General features: G+C 42.8%; 1 protein-coding gene across 1 annotated transcript; it reads left to right on the top strand.

The window, feature by feature from the left end:
• Positions 1 to 1,746: 1,746 nt before the first annotated feature.
• On the top strand, positions 1,747 to 25,399 carry mkrn1 (makorin, ring finger protein, 1). The gene is made up of 8 exons (XM_080754525.1): positions 1,747 to 1,898; positions 3,023 to 3,154; positions 8,816 to 9,039; positions 15,473 to 15,702; positions 19,626 to 19,840; positions 20,508 to 20,618; positions 21,229 to 21,373; positions 22,702 to 25,399. Exons 1-8 carry the CDS (start codon positions 1,804 to 1,806, stop codon positions 22,912 to 22,914), a joined length of 1,365 nt encoding a protein of 454 aa, XP_080610651.1. The 5' UTR covers positions 1,747 to 1,803; the 3' UTR covers positions 22,915 to 25,399.
• The last annotated feature ends 487 nt before the right edge of the window (positions 25,400 to 25,886 follow it).

Below are 25,886 nucleotides of genomic sequence, written 5' to 3'. Positions count from 1 at the left end.
ACACACACACACACACACAGACCCACACAGCCACGTATAGGGAGCTGCACACAGCTCCAAAAATTGTAAAATGAAGCAATGCTGCACAATAAAAATGTATGTTGATACTTTTTACATACAGTTAGACACAATAGATTACTTTTTTAGTGAGAAAGAAAAATCCCCAATACACCCCTGCTTTTCACACTAGACAAATGTACAAAGCTGAATTAGATGGGTAAATGGCAGAATTTAGTTGGTGTTGCCAAAAAGGAGCAAACGACAGAAAAGAGAGGAATTTTATAAACTAATTCCATAACCATCATTTTGTCTCAGTATATCAACTGATAGTGACGATAGCGCCCTCTGATGGTTAATGTATAGGTTTGCACTTGGGGTTGTTGAGTTTCTTGTAATCTTCCCTGGGCCTAGGAGGGAAATCTGAGGAGAAGCCCCAGTGAAACCCCATGGTGAAACCCCTATGCACACGCATTAAGAGCCTCGGCTCTAAGACTTGAAATTATTATTGCGACCGTAGGTGGCAGTTTACCATCAGAACCATCACAGCTTGTCCGTATACGTCCAGACGGACGGACGGACGGACGGACGGACGTGTACACTTTTGTAAGGTCGTCTATGCCATGGGTTTGCCACTCTGACATCATGCTCTGACGTCACTGTGATGTCAGGGGAACCACACTAACAAAATCCCTTGTATGCCCATATATGGAGTTCCTTGATGTCATCAATATTAAGCCCATCGGACTTCATGTGGGAATGCCCATGGAGGCCACATCGGCCACTGTGGGCCACATACCACACTAACAGAATCCATATATGGCCAACACAGATGGCCAAGACAGCCCATATCTGTGTGGCTGGTTCTACAGACATCTCCATGTGGGGCATAAAAGGGATTGATGTCAGATAGACGTCATAGGACTTTCACATAACAAATAACTGTGTAAGCATGTTTGGGCTCTCACAGCATATCTCCATATACGGTACATGGATCTCCATACAGTATATGGGTACCAGGGTCTCCACTCTCCATATATGGGTAACTGGTTCGATATAGGTCTACATAACTGGCCAGATGGCCAAGACATGGCGCAACCTCGCCCTTTAGGGTGAGGTTACTTGTCGCCCTGAGGCGTCTTACTAGTTATTATTATTAGCCTTACACAGGTGTTCTGATTGGAGTATAGCATTAGTTCTATGCAATCAAACAATTGAAACACCTGTGTTTTTACCCAAAATATGGCCGCTAAGGACTACAATTGCGTCACCGTTGGCACACACTATGGGCTATCAAGGCCAGAAAGTATTTTTTTGCCACTCAGTATACATATGCATATACCCTCTATTATGATAAATCATAAATGTACTGCAACCAAATCTCTATGAACCAAATAATACTATGAATGTCATAGTATTTGGTTCATAAAGTACATACTGGTGACAGTTTTCATACTATGAAAACTGTACTCAGGTCATGTTTTCTCATGCCAGTAAAGCTCCTTTGAAATTGAATTGTTGTGCGTGCGTGCGTGTGCGCGCGGTGCGTGTGTGTGTGCGTGTGTGTGTGTGTGTGTGTGTGTGAGTGTGTGTGTGTGTGTGTGTGTGTGTGTGCGTGTGCGTGTGCGCGCGCGCTTGCGCATGCGCTGTGTCTCAAACTCAGTTTTCGGGCTGTCGTTTCCTTCCTTCATATCTCCTTGTTGTAAATTCTGCTGTGTGTCGGTCGGCTCCTTTCCGGAAGATCCGGCTTTGCTGTTGCTGGCTGGCTGTGCGCGAGCGAGCCGAGCGTCTTCAACATAAACAGCAATGGCGGAGGCAGCGGTAGCGGTGTCTACGGCGGCAACAACAACAACAACAACAACGACACCGACCGGAGGCTGGACCAAACACGTAACCTGCAGGTAAAAAGCGACAGCATTTCAACACGACGTCGTTCAGAAACGGCTGTCCGTGTGTGTCCATCGGTCCAGCGCTCGGCGTCCGAATGTAGCGTCGCTCGCTGGCGGAGCGGCTTTGCCGAGCCGAGCCGCTCAGCTGTTGTTTTGTTGTTATGATGATGATGGTTCCCACCAGCCAGCCAGCCAGCCTGTGGTCATGATGGGAATGCGGGCTTGTATTGAGAGCTCTGAGTCTGACGTTATTATTATCCCCCGGCCGATTAAAACCCGGGTAACAACGACGTCCGTTGAAGTAAAACAAAACAAAAGGACGCGCGACATATTAAAAAAAACAAAACAAGAGCTTGGTTTAGTCATTAAAACAACGGTCAAGGCCAGGGCCAAGTTCGTATCGTTGTCAAGTTAAAGACATTTTCCCACCGTCCACTCTCATTTTCAAATAGTCTGGGTTCTTCTCAAACGTTTTCATGTTACGGTTACGGACGACCCATACGTTGATAATGCATTACTGTGCCTTTTATTTTATGATAAGAGACGATTTGCAGACATTTTCCGAAAATAGCAGACTTAACAATTAAAACTCACAAGTCACAACACAAGAACGCATCAGTCAGTGGGGTTATTCTTCCACATACCGGTAAACCAAGAGCCACATCAATTTACCTTGATTTCTGAGCATCATTTTGTTTTTTACTTGCAATTTACAATTTAGGATAACCCGAGTCCAAAGAATTTTACACAACACAATAAAAAATAAATTAAGTTTGAACAAGTAACACACTTGGCTACACCTGCAATTGGCACCTGTCATAAGGCGACAATGCCTTTTCTTTTGGTGTCTCTCTCTCACACACACACACACACACACACACACACACACACACACACACACACACACACACACACACACACACACACACACAAAGAAGTTGTCACTGGAAGTGGAAACAATGCCTTTAACAATGCATGCACATTAATCATGATATAAATTGAAGGAAAGTATTAATACTTTTGCTATTTGACTAGTTGTAATGGTAATCAATTCACAGTCAATAGCGAAAATACATAATAAGACTCAATTGTAAGACATAGGCCAGTATGGCTAACTATTTCTCTACATTTTGCAGGTACTTCATGCACGGGCTTTGCAAAGAAGGGGACAACTGTCGATATTCCCATGATCTCGCCAGCAGCAAACCTGCATCCATGATTTGCAAATTCTTTCAGAAAGGAAACTGTGTGTTTGGGGACCGGTGCAGGTACTTCTTCAGCTGACTTGTATTGCTTTGTCACATTATAAACTAAAATGGCACAGCAGCTAGGCCTGTCACAATGATTACATAATCGTCTAATCACACTTATTTTGTCATAATCGTCTTAATCGTTTCTATGTTGAAAAATGTCCATACATTTTCAACAATTTCCTATATCTTTTTTCCCCCCACTATTCTTTTTTATGTATAAAGTTGTAAAATATGTCAGTCATTTCTTTGTATATTTAGGTTATGTGTCATATCTGCCATGTGCAACTTCAAAGCCTACAAGCCAAACAGAAATGTAATCGTCAACGAGAAAAACACAATTAAATAGTTAATCGCAATTATTTGAGTGACAATCAATCGTCATGTAAAGCGTAATAATCGCGACAGTCCTAACAGCAGCTTTGATGGCAGGCCTTCTGACTAGAATTGTTTAGCCATTGCTCTTCCTAGTGGACCTGACACCCGAGAATGTCGTTTCCTAATGTCAACATGTTGTTGGAAGTCAATATGCCTGTGCCAGCCACCAGAGAGGAACATCCATGACCCTAAACACTATCCTTCTACAACAAGCCTGCCACCATTGCTGTGTTGAGCTGTATTGAAATTTGCATTGATGTGTTTGTTTGTATTCATTGCCTTCAGTATCGTACTAATGATGCAGTCTTTGATGTCTGCCAGTCGGAGCTACTGAATGTTGCTGCTGCAGCATCAGAATTTCTCAGTCGCTGATTGCCCTTTCCATAAATCTCTTTTTTTTTTTTTTTACTGCTTTTTTACTGTTTAATATTCAAGCTGATGAAATTATTCAGGGTCATCAATATGTGAAGGTTTTACGTTAAAGACACTTTCACACGCACCGTTTGTGAAATTTACATGCTTAGTCCAAGCGTAAGCCAGAAGATTACTCCCCGTTGAATTGTAGACCGTGAGTTTGTAACCAGACAGGCGCAGACAGCCTGGGCAGACACTGTCTGCCTCATATGTCTGCGTTCAGGAGCATCCCCATAGTTACCACAGCAGCTCAAAGCTGCTAGCTTAACAGAGCAAAGAATTTCCTTTTGTTATTTGAATGTTTGATAACTTCCATCCTGAATAATGAGATCCTATGGTTGGCCTATTAGCTTCGGTCCACAGTCGCCATGGGTTGTTGTTGTTTTCACGTTGATAAGTAGCATTCCTTCATCCATATGATGGAGATGCAATGAGGAGGGTGTCCTCATTATTTCTGTGACCCCTTGGGGGGCTCCGCTGCCTCTATTAAGACCCCAGAGAATGGGCCCCACGGTGGGGGCTCCATTATGGATGAATTCCGCTGGGCTGTTGCTATTGTGATGTGGCTGACTCTCTCTCCCGTCCGTCTCAGTCTCTCACCCTCTCTCTTGTTGGTTTCTTCATCCTCTTCTCCCGCAGCCCCCAGGCCAGACGGAGCAGCACACTGCAGCCTGTATGGCAATTGCATAACCCTCTCTGTGCATTTCGCTCCTGTTCCCATTCTCCCCCTAACATCCCATCCCACCCACTTCCCTCTCCCTCTTCACCGCTGTTGCCGGGTTCACCCGGTTCATTCCACCATTCTACTGCAGCGCACTGCTCCTCTCTTTTATTTATGCGAACCACTAACGCCCCCCCCAACCCCCCCCCCCCCCCCCCCCCCACTCACCCACCCATTTGATTTCCATTTAGCCCCCATGTTTAGTCAATGTTCCAATGGGATTCTTCTAAGAGCGGCACCAGTTGAACATTGGGTTCCTTCCCAGTAGAACCCAGCAGACAGACGCGCTGGTCTTTGCGGCGGAAAGAGAAGGACGTCCATTGATTTGGCCATCATGTATGCTGGCTGTCAACAAGCATTAGTCATTACTGTATAGTAGTATAGTGGAGTTGTTGTTTTTCCTTGTTAGGCCATGCTAACAGGAACCGCAGTCATCTGGTAGAGTCCTGACTCCTGACTGCTGTAATGAAATGAAATTATCCACTTATACCCTACTACATACTTAACTGCATGTCGAACAATGAAAATAAACCATCTAGTACACACAATGTGTCGTGATGTGTAAGCTTGTGCTATTTTCACAATGACGTCATGCCCACAATAGAGATGCCAGGTTGAAAATGGTTAAACATGCCAATGTGTCAGAGAAAGGAGTTCAAACGGCACATTGCCTTGCCTGTATGATGGCCTCTCAGAGCCACATCTAGGGTTAGGCAATTATTTTATCGGGAAAGTGCAGGAATGTTCTAGTTATGGCACCATAGTCTGATTACGGTCATATTCTGATCTCAACGTGTTAGATAACCACTGACTGTTGTGAATAGCATGGAGTTGCAAGCACAAGAGGCACACAAAGTAACAACTGCCTAGATAAACTGAGATAAGTGCAACCTCACTGGCATTTCATAGAAATAAAACGTGTGGCATAAGACTTACTTACTACATAATACCGTATGTCTTTCTCTTTAGAAGTGGCATTACTTTTTCAGTTTTTTCATCGATGATGCAAAAGTCAGCAGTCTGCAATGTTAAAACATGATTTTATTAGCACTATATCAATCAGATGGCAATGGCGTTCTGGGATCTTAACAGTTGACGCACTTGATCACAACATCCTGGATTCCATTGGAGCCCAGGATCTGGGTCGCCCGTCACTACTACTCCCTTCTCTATCTAAACATACAAAATATGTCATCCATTCCCTTCTCCCCGCATTCCTGTTTCTAATCCACTGTCCTTTCTAAGGAAATGCTTTAACATAGCATAATGTAACACAAATATTCTGTTTTGCTCTCCTGTAAACTAGCAATGAACAGTGAGGCTCTATGGTTTCTGAAAGAATTAAGTCCCAGTCACGCATGAGAGATTAGCTCAGCGAGCCACTACTTCCTTCAGATGTATGGAAACCCACGTCACAAGGTTATCAATATTTATGACCTTCTACTGACGACAGCCAAAGGCTTTGTTTTCATAGTTTTTTTTCACCCTCCACAAGACCACAACAGCTGCTATGCATGCAAAAAATCATTACTCACGCATATAGGCTACTCACTTTGTTTACATTGGCCTTGTCCAGAATGATAATGGGCTAACGTTAATCAAAAATATCAAATACTTTACATCACAGTGCAACAGGCTGCCTGGCACTCCAGGCCTTATCTTGTTGGCCTATGTTTAGACCAGGGCATAGCTGCTGGCTTCCTGTCAAACTGTTTACTTTAACCATATGAACCCTAGTGTCCATTTTCTGGGCATGTCATCATAATAGCCTAAAATAGCCGATCTACAACGCTCTGCCTTATGAGCTTGTAGATCGGCTATTTGTGGCGAAGAGATTTGGTTGAGGGAGAACATTTTTATTTTATATTTTATTAATGCAATAGCTTCTATTTCAGCATACTAACCCTCAGCGTACTCTAGTTTCTATTAGCTTGGAATCCCCATCCATGATGTCATCAGTAGGCAGGTTTCTAAACTGTCCACAGCCCACCGATGAGACGCAGAGTGAGTAGATGAATAAATGGTGCCAGCTTAAGCATCAATGAGGACCAATTATTATAAAGATGAGGTTGAAAATGGTGCCGAAGTGCTTCTTTAAGGACTAAGGAGCAAGTCCACTTAAGTAAAGCCATGGCTGTCCTCTGGTGCCCCTTACACATACCCAGGATAAAAATAGGAGGGGTTATTTGGCCTACAGCATCTACTGCAAATAACACATTTATTGGTTATGTTGTTTTTGTATGATTAGCCTTAGACATTTGTCATTAAAACTAGGGTTGTGATGCTTTTTTCTTAATTTCTTTTTTTTTAGATTTTTTACAATTTCTTTATTTTTTTAACGAGTCCCCCCCAACGGTTCCATTCCTTAACGGTTCCCTTTAACAATTCCTATATTTAAAAAAAACGGCCCGGGGAACCTATGGTTTTACTTGAGGGGGTTCCAAATGGACCATTATAGTTCTGTAAATCTGAGAGCGTAGAGATGGAAGGGTTCCATTTGTTCCAATACCAATTGGTAAATGGGCTGCATTTATATAGCGCTTTTCTCCAAACGCTTTACAATGTACTTCACATTCAACCATTCACGCACACATTCATACAACGATGTTGGAGGAAAACATGCAAGGCACCAACCTGCTCATCAGGAGCAGTTGGGTTTCAGTGTCTTGCTCAAGGAAACTTCGACACTTAGCCAGGAGGAGCTGGGAATAGAACCTGGAACCTTTGGATTCCAAGACAGCTGCTCTACCTCCTGAGCCACTGCTAAATGTGATGGAACCGATTCCGGTTACTTAAGGCCGGCTTTACACTGCCACTGAAATCTAGCCTGAATCAGATCTGAGTCACTTCAAAAGTGGAATCCAATTTTTTTTAAATAGTCTAAATCCAAACATGTCACATGCAGGTCACATGAAATCCGATTTTGAAAAACCACATCCAGAGGTAGTTTCAAATCCGATCCATATCGGATCTGAGGACATCTGACTCAGTCTGAAAGCAGCAACCACATCCACCCCATTGAGTTATATGCAGGTCACATGCAAGCCACATCAAACTGGCCAAGCGTCACTTGCTGCGCGAGCAGCGCGACCCGAGCGCGGCTGTAAATTACATCATTATCGAGCGTGAGTATTTACTATTTGATTACAGCGCACTGAGCACATGAGAAAAACAAAAGAGAAGAGAGAAAACACGTGAGCTAAACAGTGAAAACGAGAGAGAAGAGCGAAACACAAGAGTAAAGAAAAGAAGAGAGAAAAACAATATTGTGTATATGGTCTATTATGTCGCATTTCCTGAACGTAATCAGAACGTAATCAACCAGCGTCGACGTAGTGACGTAACGTCATGACGCCTACGTCGTTACCACGGTAACCAAAGCATACATGTCGCCGCAGGGCAGCTTTGGGCTAACGCTGTCTGAACGCACAGATCAGATCTGTGTCACTTGCAAATGCAGTGTGAAAAGTCGGGCCAAAAGATCAGATTTGAGAACAAATTGGATTTGGGCTGGATTTGACTGCAGTGTAAAGCCGGCCTTAATGTTGGATCCGTGATCTGGGGCCCAACCCTAATTAAAACGGACCAAACAAAGAATAACCAGCTGAAATGTTGGCAAGGTGGGCGATCTACACTACAGTACAGCAGTTTTACAGACAGGCACAGTTATACTGTAGAATGTGTATATGATAAATAAATGGTGCTTTCATAATTGCACCCGTTTATAAAAAGCTCCTTACAATGGGCATTACATTCATACACGGACGGAACCATGCAAGGCAATAAACTGCTGATCAGGAGTGGTTAGGGGTTTAGTATCTTGCTCAAGGACACTTCGACACAAAGCCAGTGCACATTTGAAAATACTTTGAGGCCAACTGCATCTCCTGCCATACTGTACCTTTGGACCATAACAAAGTTGCACACAAATGCATCGCATTACAGCAATTGTATTTACCGGTAACTACAATGCAATTTCTTTTGTTGGCAGTGTAGCCAAAAAAGTCACTTGGCTGAACAAAACACAAACGGTTCATCCTTTTCTCAAAATAATCCTGTAATAATTATAGTGTTGATTATTGTGTTGATTATCAAGAATCTTTTGTTTATATAACGATTGGTTTGATTAACTGTCACACCCCTAAACTTGAACTCTCTTGCCACAGGTTTGAACACTCTGAACCAGCGAAGCAGGACAACTCGCACATTCTCCCGCCGCCGCCGCTGCCATCCGCCCCCCTCCCGCTCGCCAGCGCCTCACAGCCCATGCCCAGTGGACCACCAGGCGGCGCTGCGGACAGCCCCGCGGAGGCGCCCCCCCGTGGCTTAGGGGCAGTGGACTGGGTCAACGCTGCAGAGTTTGTGCCAGGGCAGCCCTACTGCGGACGGGGTGAGTGAGCCAGCACTCAGGCAGCGACAGCACTTGTCCATATTAAATATGGGAGAGGTTAAAGGAGCAGTTCACCCCAAAATGATTTTCTTTTCCTATTGATTAGTCACACCATGGAGACCTTTTTGTATTTGTCACATTCCTAAGACACAAAAAACTATGCATGGGCCCGGATGGGGACCCAAATATGGCCCTGGATGGGGACCCAAATGCATTTGGGTGAGAATCAATGGGGGTAAATTTAGGGTCCGTACATTTACCCCCATTGATTCTCACCCTAATGCATTTGGGTCCCCATCCAGGCACATGCATTTGGGTCCCCATCCAGAATCAATGGGGGTAAATTTACTCTAATACATTTTTTGTCTTAGGAAGGCGACAAATACAAAAACATATTATTGAAGTCTCCATGGTGTGTCTAATCAATAGGAAAAAAAGTCATTTTGGGGGTGAACTACTCCTTTAATGTTGGTTAATGTTCTTTTTTACGTGGCTGTTTACTGCTTACCAAAAAGTATTTTTTGGAGCTTAGCCACTTAAAGTTGGCTAAGTGATATGTATACTGTATTATATACTGTATATCTTTTGTAAAAAAAAGTAAAAGCTCTACAATTCTGATAGTAGTCATTGCTATCGAATGTTTGTTCAGTAATGGGGATCTCTCCCTGTGACTCTGTAGTAGAGGTCTTCACGGGTCCAAAAAAGCGAACCGAAATCGAAATGGACCGTCAAATTTCGTCCGATTCCGACCTGTTTCCGAAATAATAATCAAATTACAAAACCAAACCCGAGTGGCCCCGTAACGGTCTCGTCCGATTCCGTCCCGTTCCGACTTTCTTTCTTTTTTTACAGACCGAAACCCGTGACATGTTGTCCCGAAATCCTTTTATTTCCGAGGTTCCGAGAGACCCGGCCATTTAATCATTATTAAAATCCCCTTTCATGTACCGAGATCCCTCACTCACGCCAGCTGTGCAGCGTGCGCTGTTAACTGATTGACAGGCAGAAGAAGGCTGCCAAGGAATCTATATTAATAACATCGAAACAAATGCCAGGGATAAAGGAATACTTTTAGGCTATTATCTATCAACAGAGGTAAGTCAATTTCGGCAGGCGACAGCAGGAGTAGCTGCTACGCATCACGCACACGCATGCATTACGCACGCACCAAGCTCTTTTTCCCCCGCTGTAAATCTGATCTTAGACCAGCATTATCATCTCACAGTTACACAGCCATTCATGTCGCTGCCTCGCGGCTAATAACGGACCTGAATCTGATCCTAGGTCAGCCTAAACACAGCACAGCACACACGTTAAACAGAACTCCAGTTCGTTCCGTATCCTGATCATAGCGCAGCAGAGCACGCCAGCGCACACTCACATATTGATTGATTGCTTGCTTTACAGTTTGCATAAAAAAGCAGAAAGTACACACACAGTACGGGTCCTATCGGGTCCTCTCGGGTTATACACATGATGATTACAGTCCCGTGTTCCCGAAGTGTTCCGAGGGAAATGCGACCGTTTCCAACCCGGCTCCGAGTGATTATGATAAAACACTGACCGAACCCGGTACGGGTCTCTCGGGTCCTCGGGTAATTTCGGGGTCGGGCCCCCCGTGAAGACCTCTACTCTGTAGCTCTTAAATAAACAGGTGGGACTGAAAGGAGAGCGAACCCATTCATCAGCTTCAATTGGATTAGTGTTCCACCTTTGTCTTCTAATTGTTCTTGTTTCATCACTTCCAATTTCACTTGTTTATCTTTTTGTCCCGTTTGTCTGTCTCTCTCCTGATTGGATCAAGTTGCTATCCCGTCCAAAAAAAAGTAAAGAGCTGTAGAGACGGCTGTTACTGAACACTATGGCAATGATTACTATTCTGAACTATTAATCACTTATTAAACATATATTGCTTCTTCCACCCTTAACCCTTTTAACACTTTAAAACCCTATATAATTAATTGACGCTCTACAAGCCTAGAGTAGGGACGCAAGTGTTCATGTGGTCATCAGGGAAAATGAAAGTGGATGTACTAGTAAGTCAGGAATTAAAGCAGCCAGCAGGGGGTGGTATTTGTCACTGTTTTATCCTCCTAGAAACCAGCTGATGCTGAAAAATAACAAGTTCATGTCAGGTCAGGATTATTAGCCTCTGGGGATTGATTGCCCTCTTGTGTCCGATGAGAGGTGTTGACACAGACTACTGCTGGGCTGTTAGGCTGTACAATTCTACTTGGACTTTTATAAATAGGGCCTCGTTTATTTATTTTTCATCTGCTCAGAGTTGTGTTGCCATGTCTGCTTATTATAAGTGACTTTGTGATAGTTCTTTCTGTAAAGTCGCTTGTAAAAAATTGTAGTTGCGGGACTGCTTGTTTCTGGAGTGTAGTTGCTTATTTTGGGGCTTGCTTCCTAATGTTTAAGCCAGTGGTTCTCAAGAGAGAGGGGAACAAAAATAAATAATTCAATATCTTTCTTCAAGGCTATTTTCAAATAATATATTTTAGAGTTCAAGAAGTGGTAAAACTGGTTGCAAAAAATACATGGGGAGGAGTGAATACATGGGGAGGAGTGGGACTGAGTTACCAGGGCCCAAGGTGGAGGGGGCTTTAATTATTTTATAACGTATCTATTGAAAAATAGCAGATCTACAAGCTCACTGTGCCGCGCTGCGAGCTTGTAGATCTGCTATTTTTGAAAAGTCTTGAAAATGAGTGCAAATCTTTGAATATATGTATTTTTAAGCGAACATTTGTAACTCAAATTTTGCTTCTGGGTGGTCCCTGGAACTAAATATTTTGAGATGGGGGTCCGTGGCCAAATACATATCATTTTGGGGGTCCTTAACATGAAAACGTTTGAGCACCACGCTGACATAGAAACATAGGTTTTTGAAAAAAACCTTAGAAGGATTTAGAAGACAGTAAGACACTTCTAGAATCGGGTCAAAAATATTGACTTGCGCAAATGTTCACGATTTTTCAACAATAGCAGATCTACAAGCTTGTATATCTGCTATTTTTCATTAGTTAAAGCACAAAATAATGCGTAATAATGTGTTCCCAGTCTAAGGCCTGCTTTACACTGGCAGTCAAATCCAGCCTGAATCAGATCTGAGTCACATCCAGATCGGAATATGGTTTAAATGGTTACATGGAACCAATCAGATTCCAACCCGGATGTGACACAGATCTGATTCATGCTGGATTTGGCTGCCAGTGTAAACCAGGCCTTAATGGGTTAAACCCCCTCCCGTTATGAAGAACATTCATGGGGGGCCCCCAGTGAATCCTTGTAGTACCCAGGGCCCAGGATTTGGTGCGACACCCCTGCTCATGGCTGTGCAAGGCTTACTACTGTATTTGGGTTCAAGAAGTGGTCAAACTGGTCGCTTCTTTTGGGCTGGTTTTTCATACCACCTGGCCGCTTGTTTCTCTTGCAAAATTTGGCAACACTAAATCAAAGGCGTGAGGGGCCAGCATAGTGTTGTTTTGGCACTGTGTGTGCGTGCGTGCGTGTGTGTATTTTGAGCCGTGGCCAGACAGCCCCTGCAGTGTGTCAGTAAACAGGTGCGCGTCGCTGTGTGGTTGGTAGGCCCTGAGGAGAGTGGATGAGCTGGCTGTATGAGGACATTGTGACCCACTGTAGTTTTTGTTTACACTTGTCATTAGCCCATTTAGGCCTAGGATTATTGACTGATTTAACTACTGAAAAATAGCAGATATACAAGCTCACAGCGCGGCACCGAGTGCCGCGCTGCGAGCTTGTAGATCTGCTATTTTTGAAAAATCAAGATTTTTTTTTTGCAAGTATTTGAATATATCTATTTAAAAGCGAATATTTGTAACTCAAATATTTGCTTCTGGGGGTCCCTAGAACAACATATTTTGAGATGGGGGTCCGCGGCCAAATACATGTAATTTCGGGGGTCCTTGACATGAAAAGGTTTGAGAACAACATGATTTAGAAGAAGGATTTAGAAGTCGGGTCAAAGCTCGGGTCAAAGATATTCAAAGACTTGCACACGTTTTCACGATTTTTTAAAAATAGCAGATCTACAAGCTCGCAGCGCGGCACTCGGTGCCGCGCTGTGAGCTTGTATATCTGCTATTTTTCAATAGTTAAAGCATAAAATAATGGTTAAAGTGGTTAAAATCTAACACGACTCGGGCGCGTTCCAGGTATTTGAGAGTTAGAGGGTTAGGGTTGCAGAGTGGCGTAGATCCCTAGAGTAGACCAGGGTTTCCCAAACAGTGATTCTATAAGTTTGGGTCCTGGCCTGGGGAGACGCCAAATTGAGCTTTTGGGTTTCGGCTTAAAACGTTTGAGAGCCAATGACCTGTCCTAGACCACCTATTTCCTATGTATTGACCTATATTTTGAGGGGGAAAATCAAGTCTTGAATTCAACTTGGAAAAACCTTGTCTCTATTTGAGAACATTTATACAAAGGCATCCAATCTGTTCGCACAATATAGCAGATCTACAAACTCACAACGTGTTGTGTTGCAAAGCGTTTTGAGCTTGCAGATCTGTTATTTTTGCAGAATCCTTGCCCCAGAATCTGGACGCTAGGGTTCATGTGGTTAATCATTTAATGTTCAAACATAGCCGATCTACAAACTCACAGTGCATCTTGTTGGGATGTGTTGCGAGCTTGTAGATCTCTTGTTTTTAGAACATTTTTCAACTCTTGAGTCTTGAATATGTTCACCTATAATGACATGCATGCATTCCTAAAATAGGGATGCCAGGTCAATGGAGGTTAAACAAATCGGGACGCATCGGTTGAATCATTGCAGATTCCAAAGTTGTTAAAAAGATCAAATAATAACTCATATATTTATTGGGGTATACTTGTCAAATCAGCAAATAGCATACATACAGCATGCTACATATTGTTGCAGCCGGACAGAAACGTCTTGTCTCCATATTCAAAACCTTTTTTGTTTTCATTTAGATTTTTATGGCATACAGCTCATGAAAATCAAAAATCCATATCTCAAAATATTACAATATTACCTGTACACAAGACCACTCAACTAAGGATTTATAATACAGAAATGTCAACCTTTTGAAGTCAGAGTTTCTCGAAGTCCAGTGTGAAGATTCCACAGTCAGTTATGATTTGGTGTGCTGTGACATCTGCTGCTTTTTTACACTATTAGATTCTTTTTAGATTGATATGTATATTATAACATACTGTATATGTCTGCATGCAATGCTGATTCAGGAAGATCAATGCATGTATTGAGACTTCCATGTCAGCTATATGCAGGGCAAATGCCATATGAATATGCAGGACATACTTCTACAAATGCTTGTGTTACTACTCATGGATTAAAGTTGACTAATTTCAGCTTGTCTGTCTGTCCCATTTGGCTGGGAAAGTCAAGAATTTGAAATGATCAAACTAACAACGGAATACCTGTTCAGAAAAAACTGAGCGCTAGCGTGGGGGGGCTCCTTTCACGCTATTTCAAAAATTGCAGATTGGCACTTGGCCTAAACAAACAATTTCAGTCGTGACTCGTGAGATTGAGAGCTATATTGTTGTCCATGTCGTACCCCTTATCCCTAAACTTCTTTGCCTCTTTTTACTATTTTGAAAATAGCCGATCTACATCGAAACGGTGTGAGCTTGTAGATCAGCTATTTGAAATATTTAAAATCTATTTTCCAAATATTAAAAAAATTGCAAAAGAGTTGAGGGATAAGGGGTAAGGCATGGACCAAAATAGAGCCCTTTATACAGTATATACACGTATATTTGCTTTAACCCATTTAGGCCTAGAAATGATTGAATGCTTTAACCAGTGAAAAATAGCAGATATACAAGCTCACAGCGCGGCACCGAGTGCCGCGCTGCGAGCTTGTAGATCTGCTATTTTTTTAAAAGTCGTGAAAATGTGTGCAAAATTGCAAATCTTTGAATATATGCATTTTCAAAGCGAACGTTTGTAACTCAAATTTTGCTTCTGGGTGGTCCCTGGAACTAGATATTTTGAAATGGGGGTCCGTGGCCAAATAAATATAATTTTGGGGGTCCTTCACATGAAAAGGTTTGAGCACCACTGACATAGTAGTCTCTCAAGAACAGACTAACTGAGCTCCAGTTAAGTGAAAAGGACCTTTTCTTTGATGATGGCTGGCCAGATTGCTGACATAGAAACATCGTTTTTTTTCCCAAAAATCTTAGAAGGATTCAAAAGACACTTATAGAATCGGGTCAAAATTCTAATTTCAATTTCAATTCAATTTCAATTCAAATTTTTCAAAAATAGCAGATCTACAAGCTCGCAGCGCGGCACTCGGTGCCGCGCTGTGAGCTTGTATATCTGATATTTCTTTATATTTAAAGCATAAAATATTGCGTCATAATGTGTTCAGGCCTAAATGGGTTAATCGATGCTCCACCTTTTTGTGTCCTGCAGCTGATCCTGTGGAAGCGGAGGGGCCCGTCGTCCCTCTCATTGAAGAGCTGGAGAAGGACCAGGCCGTCGACGACGACAAGGAACTGCGGAAGCAGCTGTGTCCGTACGCCGCGGTGGGCGAGTGCCGCTACGGCCTCAACTGCGCGTACCTCCACGGCGACGTCTGCGACATGTGCGGCCTGCAGGTGCTCCACCCCACCGACGACAGCCAGCGATCGGAGCACACCAAGGTAAGCCGTTTCCCAAACCATTGACTGCACTGCATATACATTTTTGGTTTAAAGTTTAAACCAAAACGTTTCCCGACCTGAATTGCATTTTCTGTTTACTAAAGAGCTAGAGTTGGAGACCCCTGTTACTGAACAAACACATAGCAATGATTACTATCAGAATATACAGATATTTAACAACTGTTTAGTGATATTTAAACAAATATCACTGGTGTTTGCCGAATGTTTGCCTGTTTAGGAATAGGGAAGCTGTCTACCATCGAGTTAACCTCCCAATGCCAGTTGTGACATTCTCCATGAATTAAATACCACAGACTTCCAACGTAAAAAAAGACTGTAAAATGACTTATTTGGGATGTTCCTTTTAGGCAGGGTGTTTAACTGTACTTGTACTGTACATGTCTATTGTATTGACTATACTTGTGCTGTTCTCCATTTTTGTCTAGTAAAATAATCAATCAATCAATCAATCAATCAATTCTTGGTATGCATCATGAGAAATGCATCAGAGGGCCACAGATGAAATGCTACGCATCATGATTAATGCATTGAAACGACCACTGATTGTATTGGGGAAGTGACTGTGGTTCCTTGATTTCTTTTTGCCCAGAGCTTAAAGGGCCGTCTCGCCCACAATACCCCCTCATAATCTGCAAAGTATTTTGTCCCAGATGTCAGTATAACAATTCTCCAAAGAGAATTCAACACAGTGTTGTTTGGAATAATAAAATGTACTATGTGTATACTGTATATAAGTCTGTTTAGTAATTTGAACACGGTCACGTGTACATGGGTTTTTTACCTGATTCTATGCTCACTGTTCAGTTAGTGCCGGTCATTAAAGACAAAGTGGGTAAAGCTCAACGGCTCAGATAATTATAGGCCAATTGCCTTGGCCAGTGTTATGTCCAAAGTGTATGTCAATTGTACTGAGCAGACTTGAGAGGTTGATTTCGTCTGCTGATAACCAATTTGGATTTAAAAGGAAACATGGCACTGATCTGTGTATATTTGCTCTTAAAGAGATTCTAGGAAAATACAGTAGACAGAACTCTACTATGTTTGTATCTTTTATTGATGCTTCTTGGTCGTTTGATCCTATCAATCATGAAAAGTTATTTTTAAATTTGACACAAAGAGAGGTCCCCAGTTTCTTAGTCAAAATCGTAGTATTCTGGTATGCTCACCAGACGATGAGTGTAAAATGGGGGAAGTCAATCTCAACTCCCTTTCATGTGACCAGTGGGATCCGTCAGGGAGGAATTCTGTCTCCTTTTCAAAAAGAGTAAAATCATGATTATTCGAAGTAGGGAGGACAGACAATCAACCTTCCCTGACTTCTATCTGGCTGGCTCTGCCCCAAATGTGTGTAGCGAGATTACTTATTTGGGTCATATTATTTCTAATGACCTTTCAGATGATAAGGACATCTATAGACAGCGGCGGAAGCTCTATGCCCAAGCCAACATGCTGTGTCGCAAATTTAGCATGTGCTCAGTACCTGTGAAGAGATATCTTTTTAGATCATTTTGTACACCACTGTATCCACCTGTTTCCGCAAGACTTTACTGTAGCATTATCTGCGGGACACTTCCGGTTAACAGCAGACATACAAGCTCACGTCGCGTTGCAGATGCTTGTAGATCACACTTGGCTGCGACGCCTGAAATGCCGCTCGCCTTCTGCGCAATGCACAATGGGATGTTGGAAAGTTGTGGATACTGCCCACCTTTGGTGTCGCTACAGACAAGGCAGCATCAGACATCTCACAGTGGCCTATAATGACTATGAGGCTGCTGTTAAGAGCTCCGAGAAGCTCCAGTGCGAGCCAGATGTTTGTGAGTATCGGGGTACCCACCTGCTCTGCTGTGCTACGCAACCTTATGTACAGGTTTATGTGTAGGGCATCAGAGTCAGTTAATGACATCATTGCTGTTATAGCAGACCCCACACGCAGTTCTGTCAGGTTCTCATCTGGACTGTGGAACCATTGGCGCACATGTCTGTATGTCAGAAACTGAATATTTGGGCATGGTGCATTGTGCTTTTATTTTTGAATTACTTTATTATTTGTTTTTGTATTGTTTTATTGTATTGATATGGATCTCCCTGGGTCTGAAATAAAGATTGGTTGATTGATCACTGTCAGGCAGAAATCTCCATATTTAGTCACTACAGTGTCACGCAAATGTCAAAAACAGCCGATCAAAGATTTCGCTCCAAAAGCGGGTGTACAAACTCACAACGCAATTGAACGCATTGCGATGTACTGTATGTAACTGTTGTGAGCTTGTAGATTCTTTTTTCTCCCCCTTTTGTCTGCAATGATTTGCCCAAAATAGGGACAAAAGGGCTAATGTGGCCTATATAACAAACACATTAGGGTTGTCACGGTTTCACTTTTTTAACACCAAAAATGTGTCGGCACCGGCATTATAATAACCGTTCTCAAAGTTGAAATGTCGAAACTTCCAGTAGTTATTAGTAATAATATATCATGGTGTTACTGTGCTTTTTTAGCAAACTGTTAATAAAGTTATCAATCAAAAAGCCTCTCTACAAAGATATCTAGGCAGCCAGGCAGGCATATTAATAACAGTCACGCTCCTCGTGAATACTAGCGCATAGCATACTGTAATATTAACAGGCTTACATAACGCAACGTCTTGTCGGTGTGTTGAAGCATTGGGTTTAAAACCAAAATAAATCCTCCAAGTCCTCCATTGATTGTGCGTTGTCATCTTTGTGAGCACTCAGTAGTTTGAGTTAGCACCCAATGCTACAGCAACAAGTCAACAACCATCCTACCATATTGAAAATTCAACTTTGTAAAAACGCAGCAACACTGTTATAGCAGTACTGTGTTTTCTTGTTTGGCTCGTTGTTCCGCCTGCTGCGGGCTGTGCCATAAAGCCACCACTGGCTGGAACGTGCCATGTGCTGCTCTGATAAATCTGATGGGCTGTGCCTCCCCCTGTGGGTGATACGTTGATTCTGAATCTGTTCACTCACTACTCGGTCAGTACTCAGTGTCCCGACTGCAAACCAGATCCCATTGTTCATTTAACCCATTTAGGCCTAGAAATGATTGACTGCTTTAACCAGTGAAAAATAGCAGATATACAAGCTCACAGCGCGGCACCGAGTGCCGCGCTGCGAGCTTGTAGATCTGCTATTTTTGAAAAAGTCGTGAAAATGTGTGCAAATCTTTGAATATATGTATTTTCAAAGCGAACGTTTGTAACTCAAATTTTGCCTCTGGGTGGTCCCTGGAACTAGATATTTTGAGATGGGGGTCCGTGGCCAAATACATATCATTTTGGGGGTCCTTCACATGAAAAGATCTGAGTACCACTGACATAGTAGTCTCTCAAGAACAGACTAACTGAGCTCCAGTTAAATGAAAAGGACCTTTTCTTTGACGATGGCTGGCCAGATTGTTGACATACAAACATCGTTTTTTCAAAAAATCTTAGAAGGATTCAAAAGACACTTATGTAATCGGGTAAAAAATCTTATTTTCACGATTTTTCAAAAATAGCAGATCTACAAGCTCGCGCCGCGCTGTGAGCTTGTATATCTGCTATTTTTCAATAGTTAAAGCATAAAATATTGCGTCATAATGTGTTCAGGCCTAAATGGGTTAAAAGAGCCGTTCAAAAGAGCCAATTCGTTCACGAATGTCACATCTCTACTGCACTGCCTGCTGGCTGCAGAGCTGAGCAGCGGAGAAGTTTTCTTTTTTTTTTTCCGTGTTATCGGTGTACAGGCAACTTACTCTGTGTTGTGCTCGCGCACCGATAACACTGTGTACTGTCAATCTTTAATAATTGTAAAGTATTTGTAACCAATGACACACCCAAAATAGGGACACCAGGGTTAATGTGTTTAAATCTAAACACTTTGGCTTTCTGTCTCCATAGGCTTGCATCGAGGCCCATGAAAAGGACATGGAGATCTCCTTCGCCATCCAGCGTAGCAAGGACATGATGTGTGGCGTGTGCATGGAGGTGGTGTTCGAGAAGACCAACCCCAGCGAGCGCCGCTTCGGAATCCTCTCCAACTGCAACCACTGCTACTGTCTCAAGTGCATCCGCAAGTGGAGGAGCGCCAAGCAGTTCGAGAGCAAAATCATCAAGTGAGTCCTTCGGCGGAAGTTAAATGTTTTGTCGAAAGTCGCACGTGACTTCTTCTTTGGCTTTATGCCCTTCACGTTTGAGGTTGAAACGTAACCAACCCCGGGAAAGGGGACTTAATGGGATAGTTCACCCCCAACCTGACTTTTTTCTTTTTTCTCTATCGATTACTTTTTATTCTCGCATTCCTAAGCCAATAATTTTGATGACCATCTGAGTCTCTGGTTGGGGTCTCCATTGACTCCACATCAAATTATTGGCATGGGTATGTGCCAAAAAGAAGGATTAATGGTGTGTGTAAGAACATGCAGTAATCCTGGTCTCTGTACTGCCTCCCCCTGGTCAGCCGGAGCGCCTGATGGAGAGAAAAGGAACTGGTTGGGGTCGGCAATTGGCACTGGGTAAAAAATGGGTTACTAAAATCGTGGGATTAAAAAAAAATAGAAATACACAACCGAGCATAAAATGACTTGTCTTAGTTCTACTGTATCTATTCTCCACTTCCCTCCCTAACATCTTGTTTTAATTTACTGTCGAAATTGCCAATATATTTTAGACATTATAGTTTTTATTTACTTTTCGTCAGTGTAAAAAGGTAGCCTACAACGTTTTTCATCGTAGCTGTTAGTCGACAAAATTAACACTGTTTTCTGCTTTCCTTCAACGCAGGTCTTGCCCCGAGTGTCGAATCACATCCAACTTTGTCATCCCGAGTGAGTACTGGGTGGAAGACAAGGAAGACAAGCAGAAACTCATCCAGAAATACAAGGACGGCATGGGGTAAATGGATAATAATTACGTTTGCTATACTTGGCCAGCGCAGCTCTTCCAAACATCAGTGCACTCACTATAAACCTGCGGTCTGAAATGAGCACTTGAGTAAATTAGCTTTTCCATTTGGTTGATGAGAAGCTCCTCCTGTCACTCCTGTGTTCACGATCAATGTCAAATGTCTCGTCCTTCCGCTCGTTTGTGTCCTGATACTTCAAAGGAGAGACACTATGTAATGTCGTGTGTGTGTGTGTGTGTGTGTGTGTGTGTGTGTGTGTGTGTGTGTGTGTGTGTGTGTGTGTGTGTGTGTGTGTGTGTGTGTGTGTGTGTGTGTGTGTGTGTGTGTGTGTGTGTGTGTGTGTGTGTGTGTGTGTGTGTGTGTGTGTGTGTGTGTGTGTACGTACTTGTACTATACTTATAGTAGAATTTAACAAATTGATATTGTGAGGACATTTCTCCTGGTCCTCACAAGGTAAATGTATGTTTTTTTTTGTATGGTTAAAAGGATCTTTAAAGGCCACACCTTACACAGCGCGAGCATGTATTTTGTGTGATTAATTAATTGGACATTCTTTTAAACTACTGTTTGTCATGAGTTCATTCATGCTTCTCTCCACAGGAGTAAATCGTGCCGATATTTCGACGAGGGCCGTGGAACCTGCCCGTTTGGCTCCAATTGCTTCTACAAGCACGCCTTCCCCGACGGTCGCCTTGAGGAAGCACAACCCCAGCGGAGGCAGGCAGGAACTAACAGAAGGAGCCAGGTAGCGTGTGGGCAACACAGCACTTAGCCCAGGTCCAAGTTTATACTCTGTAAGGACTAAGGTTGGGAACCTTTAGGTTTTTCACCGTTCCGGTTCCTTAACGATTTCCTCTTAACTCATTTACTGCCTATGACTAGTATGACGAGTTATATAAATGTGTCCACTGCGCCTATGACGAGTTGTCAATATGCTGTAATCGCTATAAAACAAATAAATATGATCGCCGATCCGCCATAATATTTTCTCTATAGAGCCGCACTATCCACAGAAACCGGATACGGATATTCCCAGACCGGAAACGGGGGGCGGGACAACCAACCCCCTGTATCCTGTCTCCGAACGTCATTCACTTCCTCGTTACGCAACATACACGAGGCATGCACAAACTTTCGCTGTGGACTATGGAGAGCTGTTGTGTTTTGTTGCTTACCACGGCAGGATCGTAGAGCAAACGCGATCCGTGAACCGTTGTGTACAATGCGCATGCAGGCGCCCACTTTAAACAGAAGGTAAACTAAATGCTGTCAGTTTGTCGCAAAAGAAGGGGGCCAAAATCGCAGTCAATGAGTTAAAGGTCCGATTCCGATTGGGGGTTCCAAATGGACACTAACAGGTCTGTAACTCTGAAAGTTACTCTCAGAGTTATGGTGGTCCTTAAAATGTAAAAGTTTAAGAACCAACAATATTGTAATTGTATAGAAGACGTGAAGTCCACATGCCAACTCTGACAGTGTTTGGAAACTGTTTCCAGATTTGTAACCGATTCCGGTTCCCAACCCTAGTAAGGACAGTGGTTCTCAACACCGTTGTGCAGTGAGTAGCTGCTTGTTGCTGCACCTGTCCTACCTGAACGATCGCCTCTCATTGAAAACAATTTCCAGGTGTCGCTTCCTGTGTGAAAAGCCGCTAAGGCTATGGGCGTTTTTTTTCCTCAGCTGAACGCAATACTCTCCAAAAACGCTTCCAAACACCCAGAGTTTAAAATACTTCACTCCGTGAGAACTCCGCACTTGGTCATGCTACTACTGCTGCATCCAGCGTAGCATAAATACACAACACTCCCATTGAAGACACGCTTCACCATTTTAACTTACAAAGTAGTGACAATAACGGATCGCATTGTGAGCTCGTATTCTATCTTCGTTAGTTTTGGCCAAACACTCTTGTATGACTAAGAAGGCCAAGGGCATTCATTTTCAACAAAAAAAAAAAAACGTAAAACTTTGAAAAACGGAGATGCAATAAGGTTTCTGCCCAACGGCAACGAACTAAAGAACAACCTTCGTGGTTTGACTTTTGACCTTAAGCCCTTCCCCCCCCCCACTCAGAACTCGAGGCGAACGCCCCTGTGGGACCTCTTCGACGAGCGGGAGAGCACGGACTCGTTCGACAACGAGGACGAGGAGATGGTGACCCTGGAGCTGAGCGAGATGCTTCTCATGCTGCTGGCCGCGGGCACCGATGACGACGCCACCGACTCCGAGGACGAATGGGACTTGTTTCACGAGGAGCTGGACGATATCTACGAGATTTACCTATAGCAGCCCCCCCCCCCCCTCTGACACACACCTAACCCGTTTCTCCTCCACCTATACTAGGCACTTAGAATAAACTGTCTCGTGTGAGTGATGGACAGTGCCCCACCTTCCCCTCCCTGTGTTGTGGCAGTGCCTTTAATCAGGCCGCTAATAAGGAACTTAATACAAGTTTGAAAACAAAATAAAAAAACGAAATAAAAAAAGAATAAAAAACAAACAAAAAAAAACGTAAAAAAATATATATAATTCAAGCAGGTCGGTGCACTCGTGCTAAACATTTTCTAGAAACCTGTCCTTGTGAATCTATCCTTGTACGGTTCGTGTAAAAAGGAGAAAAAGATAAACAAACCCATATAAATGGTATCTAATTTTTTGGGGAATATTGCTAATAAACCATATCAAGTTTATTTGTGGGTGTGGGTTTGACTTGTTTATCATCTACCCAGGTGTTTGTATATAACTCTCTCCATATATATCTATATACAGTAAATATATATCCGAGACAGAGGATTGACCCACCTTTTAACACATTTCCACTTACTGTACTATTGATGACTGTGGTAGTGTTTGGGCTACATCCTCTTCTCATGCACTGAACTGAACTCAACTGGGTGGTGGAGCCCGTGATCCACTTCTTTTACTGCACACATGCACGCTTATGGCTCAAGCCTAGTTTACACTTCGCTGTACGATGGGTTCACTCCAATTTTCAAGCAGGAAAACGGGACGCTTCCCTTATTTAAGAATCAAAAGGAATTGTTATGCACATCTATATGTAGACGCCGGCACAGGACAAAAATCACACCCGTGTGAACTGAGCGGTGGAGTCTGTGCGTGTGTGTGTGTGCGTGCGTGCGTGCGTGCGTGCGTGCGTGCGTGAGTGAGTGCGAGTGTGCCTTGCCTGTTCTGGCCTGGCCTGAACAACAGCGCCCCTCCCTTAACATGTGTGGTCAGAAAAGGTACTACACCACAGGCTTGAGGCTACATACAGACCCACCCACCCACATACATACATACATACATACATACATACAAACAAACAAACAAACATACATACATACCTACACACACGGCCACGCTATGGAGACGGTGTGACCACCGCTCAAAAAGATAGGCAACAAGAATGAACGAGTCCGCATAAACAGCTATTGCGCCGAGTAAACTTAATTGTGCCCCTTGCAACCTTTCGACCAAAACAAACTACAACTGAAGTGTTGTGATTTGCACAGCGGCGGCTGTTTGTGCCGTCTTATTTTATTCTTGTTACGCTACCCTATTTTCACCATCATGTGGCGAAGTGTAAATTAGGCTTCCCTCTTCTTATCCCAGGGGATGGGATGGAATAGAATACAAATACGTTGTTATCTCTACAAATTCCAAAGTGCACATTTTTTTTATGTCTCAAATCTCACCTAATCTGCAACACCTGTGATGACCAAAAGGAGAGGCCTCCGAACAAAGCTGGAGTAACAAATTGGAACATTTGAAACACCAACAGCAGGCTAAAGACTAAACTAAACTTTGTTGCACAGCCTTTAACACAAGTGTTGCTTGACAACAACATTATGTATTTGCTACTTATTTGTTCAAGGACATTTCTTCTTCTTATTAATTATTTTTTATTTTTCAGTTGAAAATGCATTTGTTGTTGACACGGTGGCTCAGTGGTTTAATAGCACTTGTTTCAGAAAGGTCCTGGCTGGGTTCAAATAGCACTTCTTTCAGAAAGGTCCTGGGTTCAAATGGCACTTAAGAAAGGTCCTGGCTTCAAACTGGGACCTATTTGTGTGGACTGTTGGCATGTTCTCCCCATGTTCATGTAAGGTTTCCTTTCCTCCAGGTGCCCTTGTCTCCTCTCATACCAAAAAACACATGCATGATAGTGACCCCTTAACCTGGGTACAGTACCCAAGGTATTGTGCCCTGGTTACTGGCCTTAGAGCTGGAGCTGGTCCCCAGATGCCTATGGCTGCCCACTTTTCTTAACCACTTGTTAAGCCCTAGTCTATACTAATTAAACTAGAACTTATTTGACCGGGGTCAGCTCTGCACTTATACTGTTTGAAATAGCCGATTCACAAACTCGTAATGCATTGCATTGCAGTGTGTTGTGAGCTTGTAGGTCGTAATTAGTTATCCTCAGAATAGGGACGCTGAGATTCAAGTGGTTAGTTAGGATGTGTTCAATGCAGAAGACAAATTCAGGGTATGTGCGAAATGTAGTAATTGGCTAATATTGTTGTCAAGAGACACTTATCAAAGGCGTTGTGGGACCAAGCATAAATTAGTTCCCTTCTCTCCCATACACACCCAGCAGAATGTGTATGAACTGTACATATTGTTGTTTTTGCTTAAAGCAAGTCATACATATCATTAAGCCAGGCTGACAGATGTCCTCTCACAAACATTGCAGATAGCTGGTCAAATTGTCGAACTCCATTGGAATGCATATGTTTATACTGAAATGTGTGTTTTCTATGTACCACAACCATCCATCATAACTTGAAATTAAAGTTTATTATCAAAGTCTGTTGTATGTGAAGTAAATGTATTTTTTTGATTGCAAACATATAGTCACTGAAGTGTAAGTAGAAATTTGTTTGGGGATAGCATAATTATTTACACGTGAATAATACTCATTACATATGAGGTGGACTTGATCACATTCTTGAAGACTACTATACATTTCTACAGGTGTATTCAAATTCAACTCATACAATCAGACAATATTGCAATAATATAAAATGTGAAATCAAATCTTTATACTGGCATGTTTTTTAATCTGCCCCTTGGAAATGCAGCTTCCATACAGCGATTCCAGACTAATATCTATGCAATGATATTAGACTGGCCATGTCAGGCTATACTGGTTTGGCTCTGGTTAATGTAGAAACTTAAGCTTATTCCAATCTACAACTATGCGCAGGCCAACTATTTAAGATATATCCCTGGCTATAAAGCTTGTGCTGCTGCTG

Source organism: Nannobrachium achirus (assembly GCF_963921795.1).
Source record: "Nannobrachium achirus genome assembly, chromosome: 23".
NCBI classification, from domain to species: domain Eukaryota; kingdom Metazoa; phylum Chordata; class Actinopteri; order Myctophiformes; family Myctophidae; genus Nannobrachium; species Nannobrachium achirus.
Note: the sequence above shows the minus strand (reverse complement) of the source record. Positions and strands in the feature narration are given on the sequence as shown.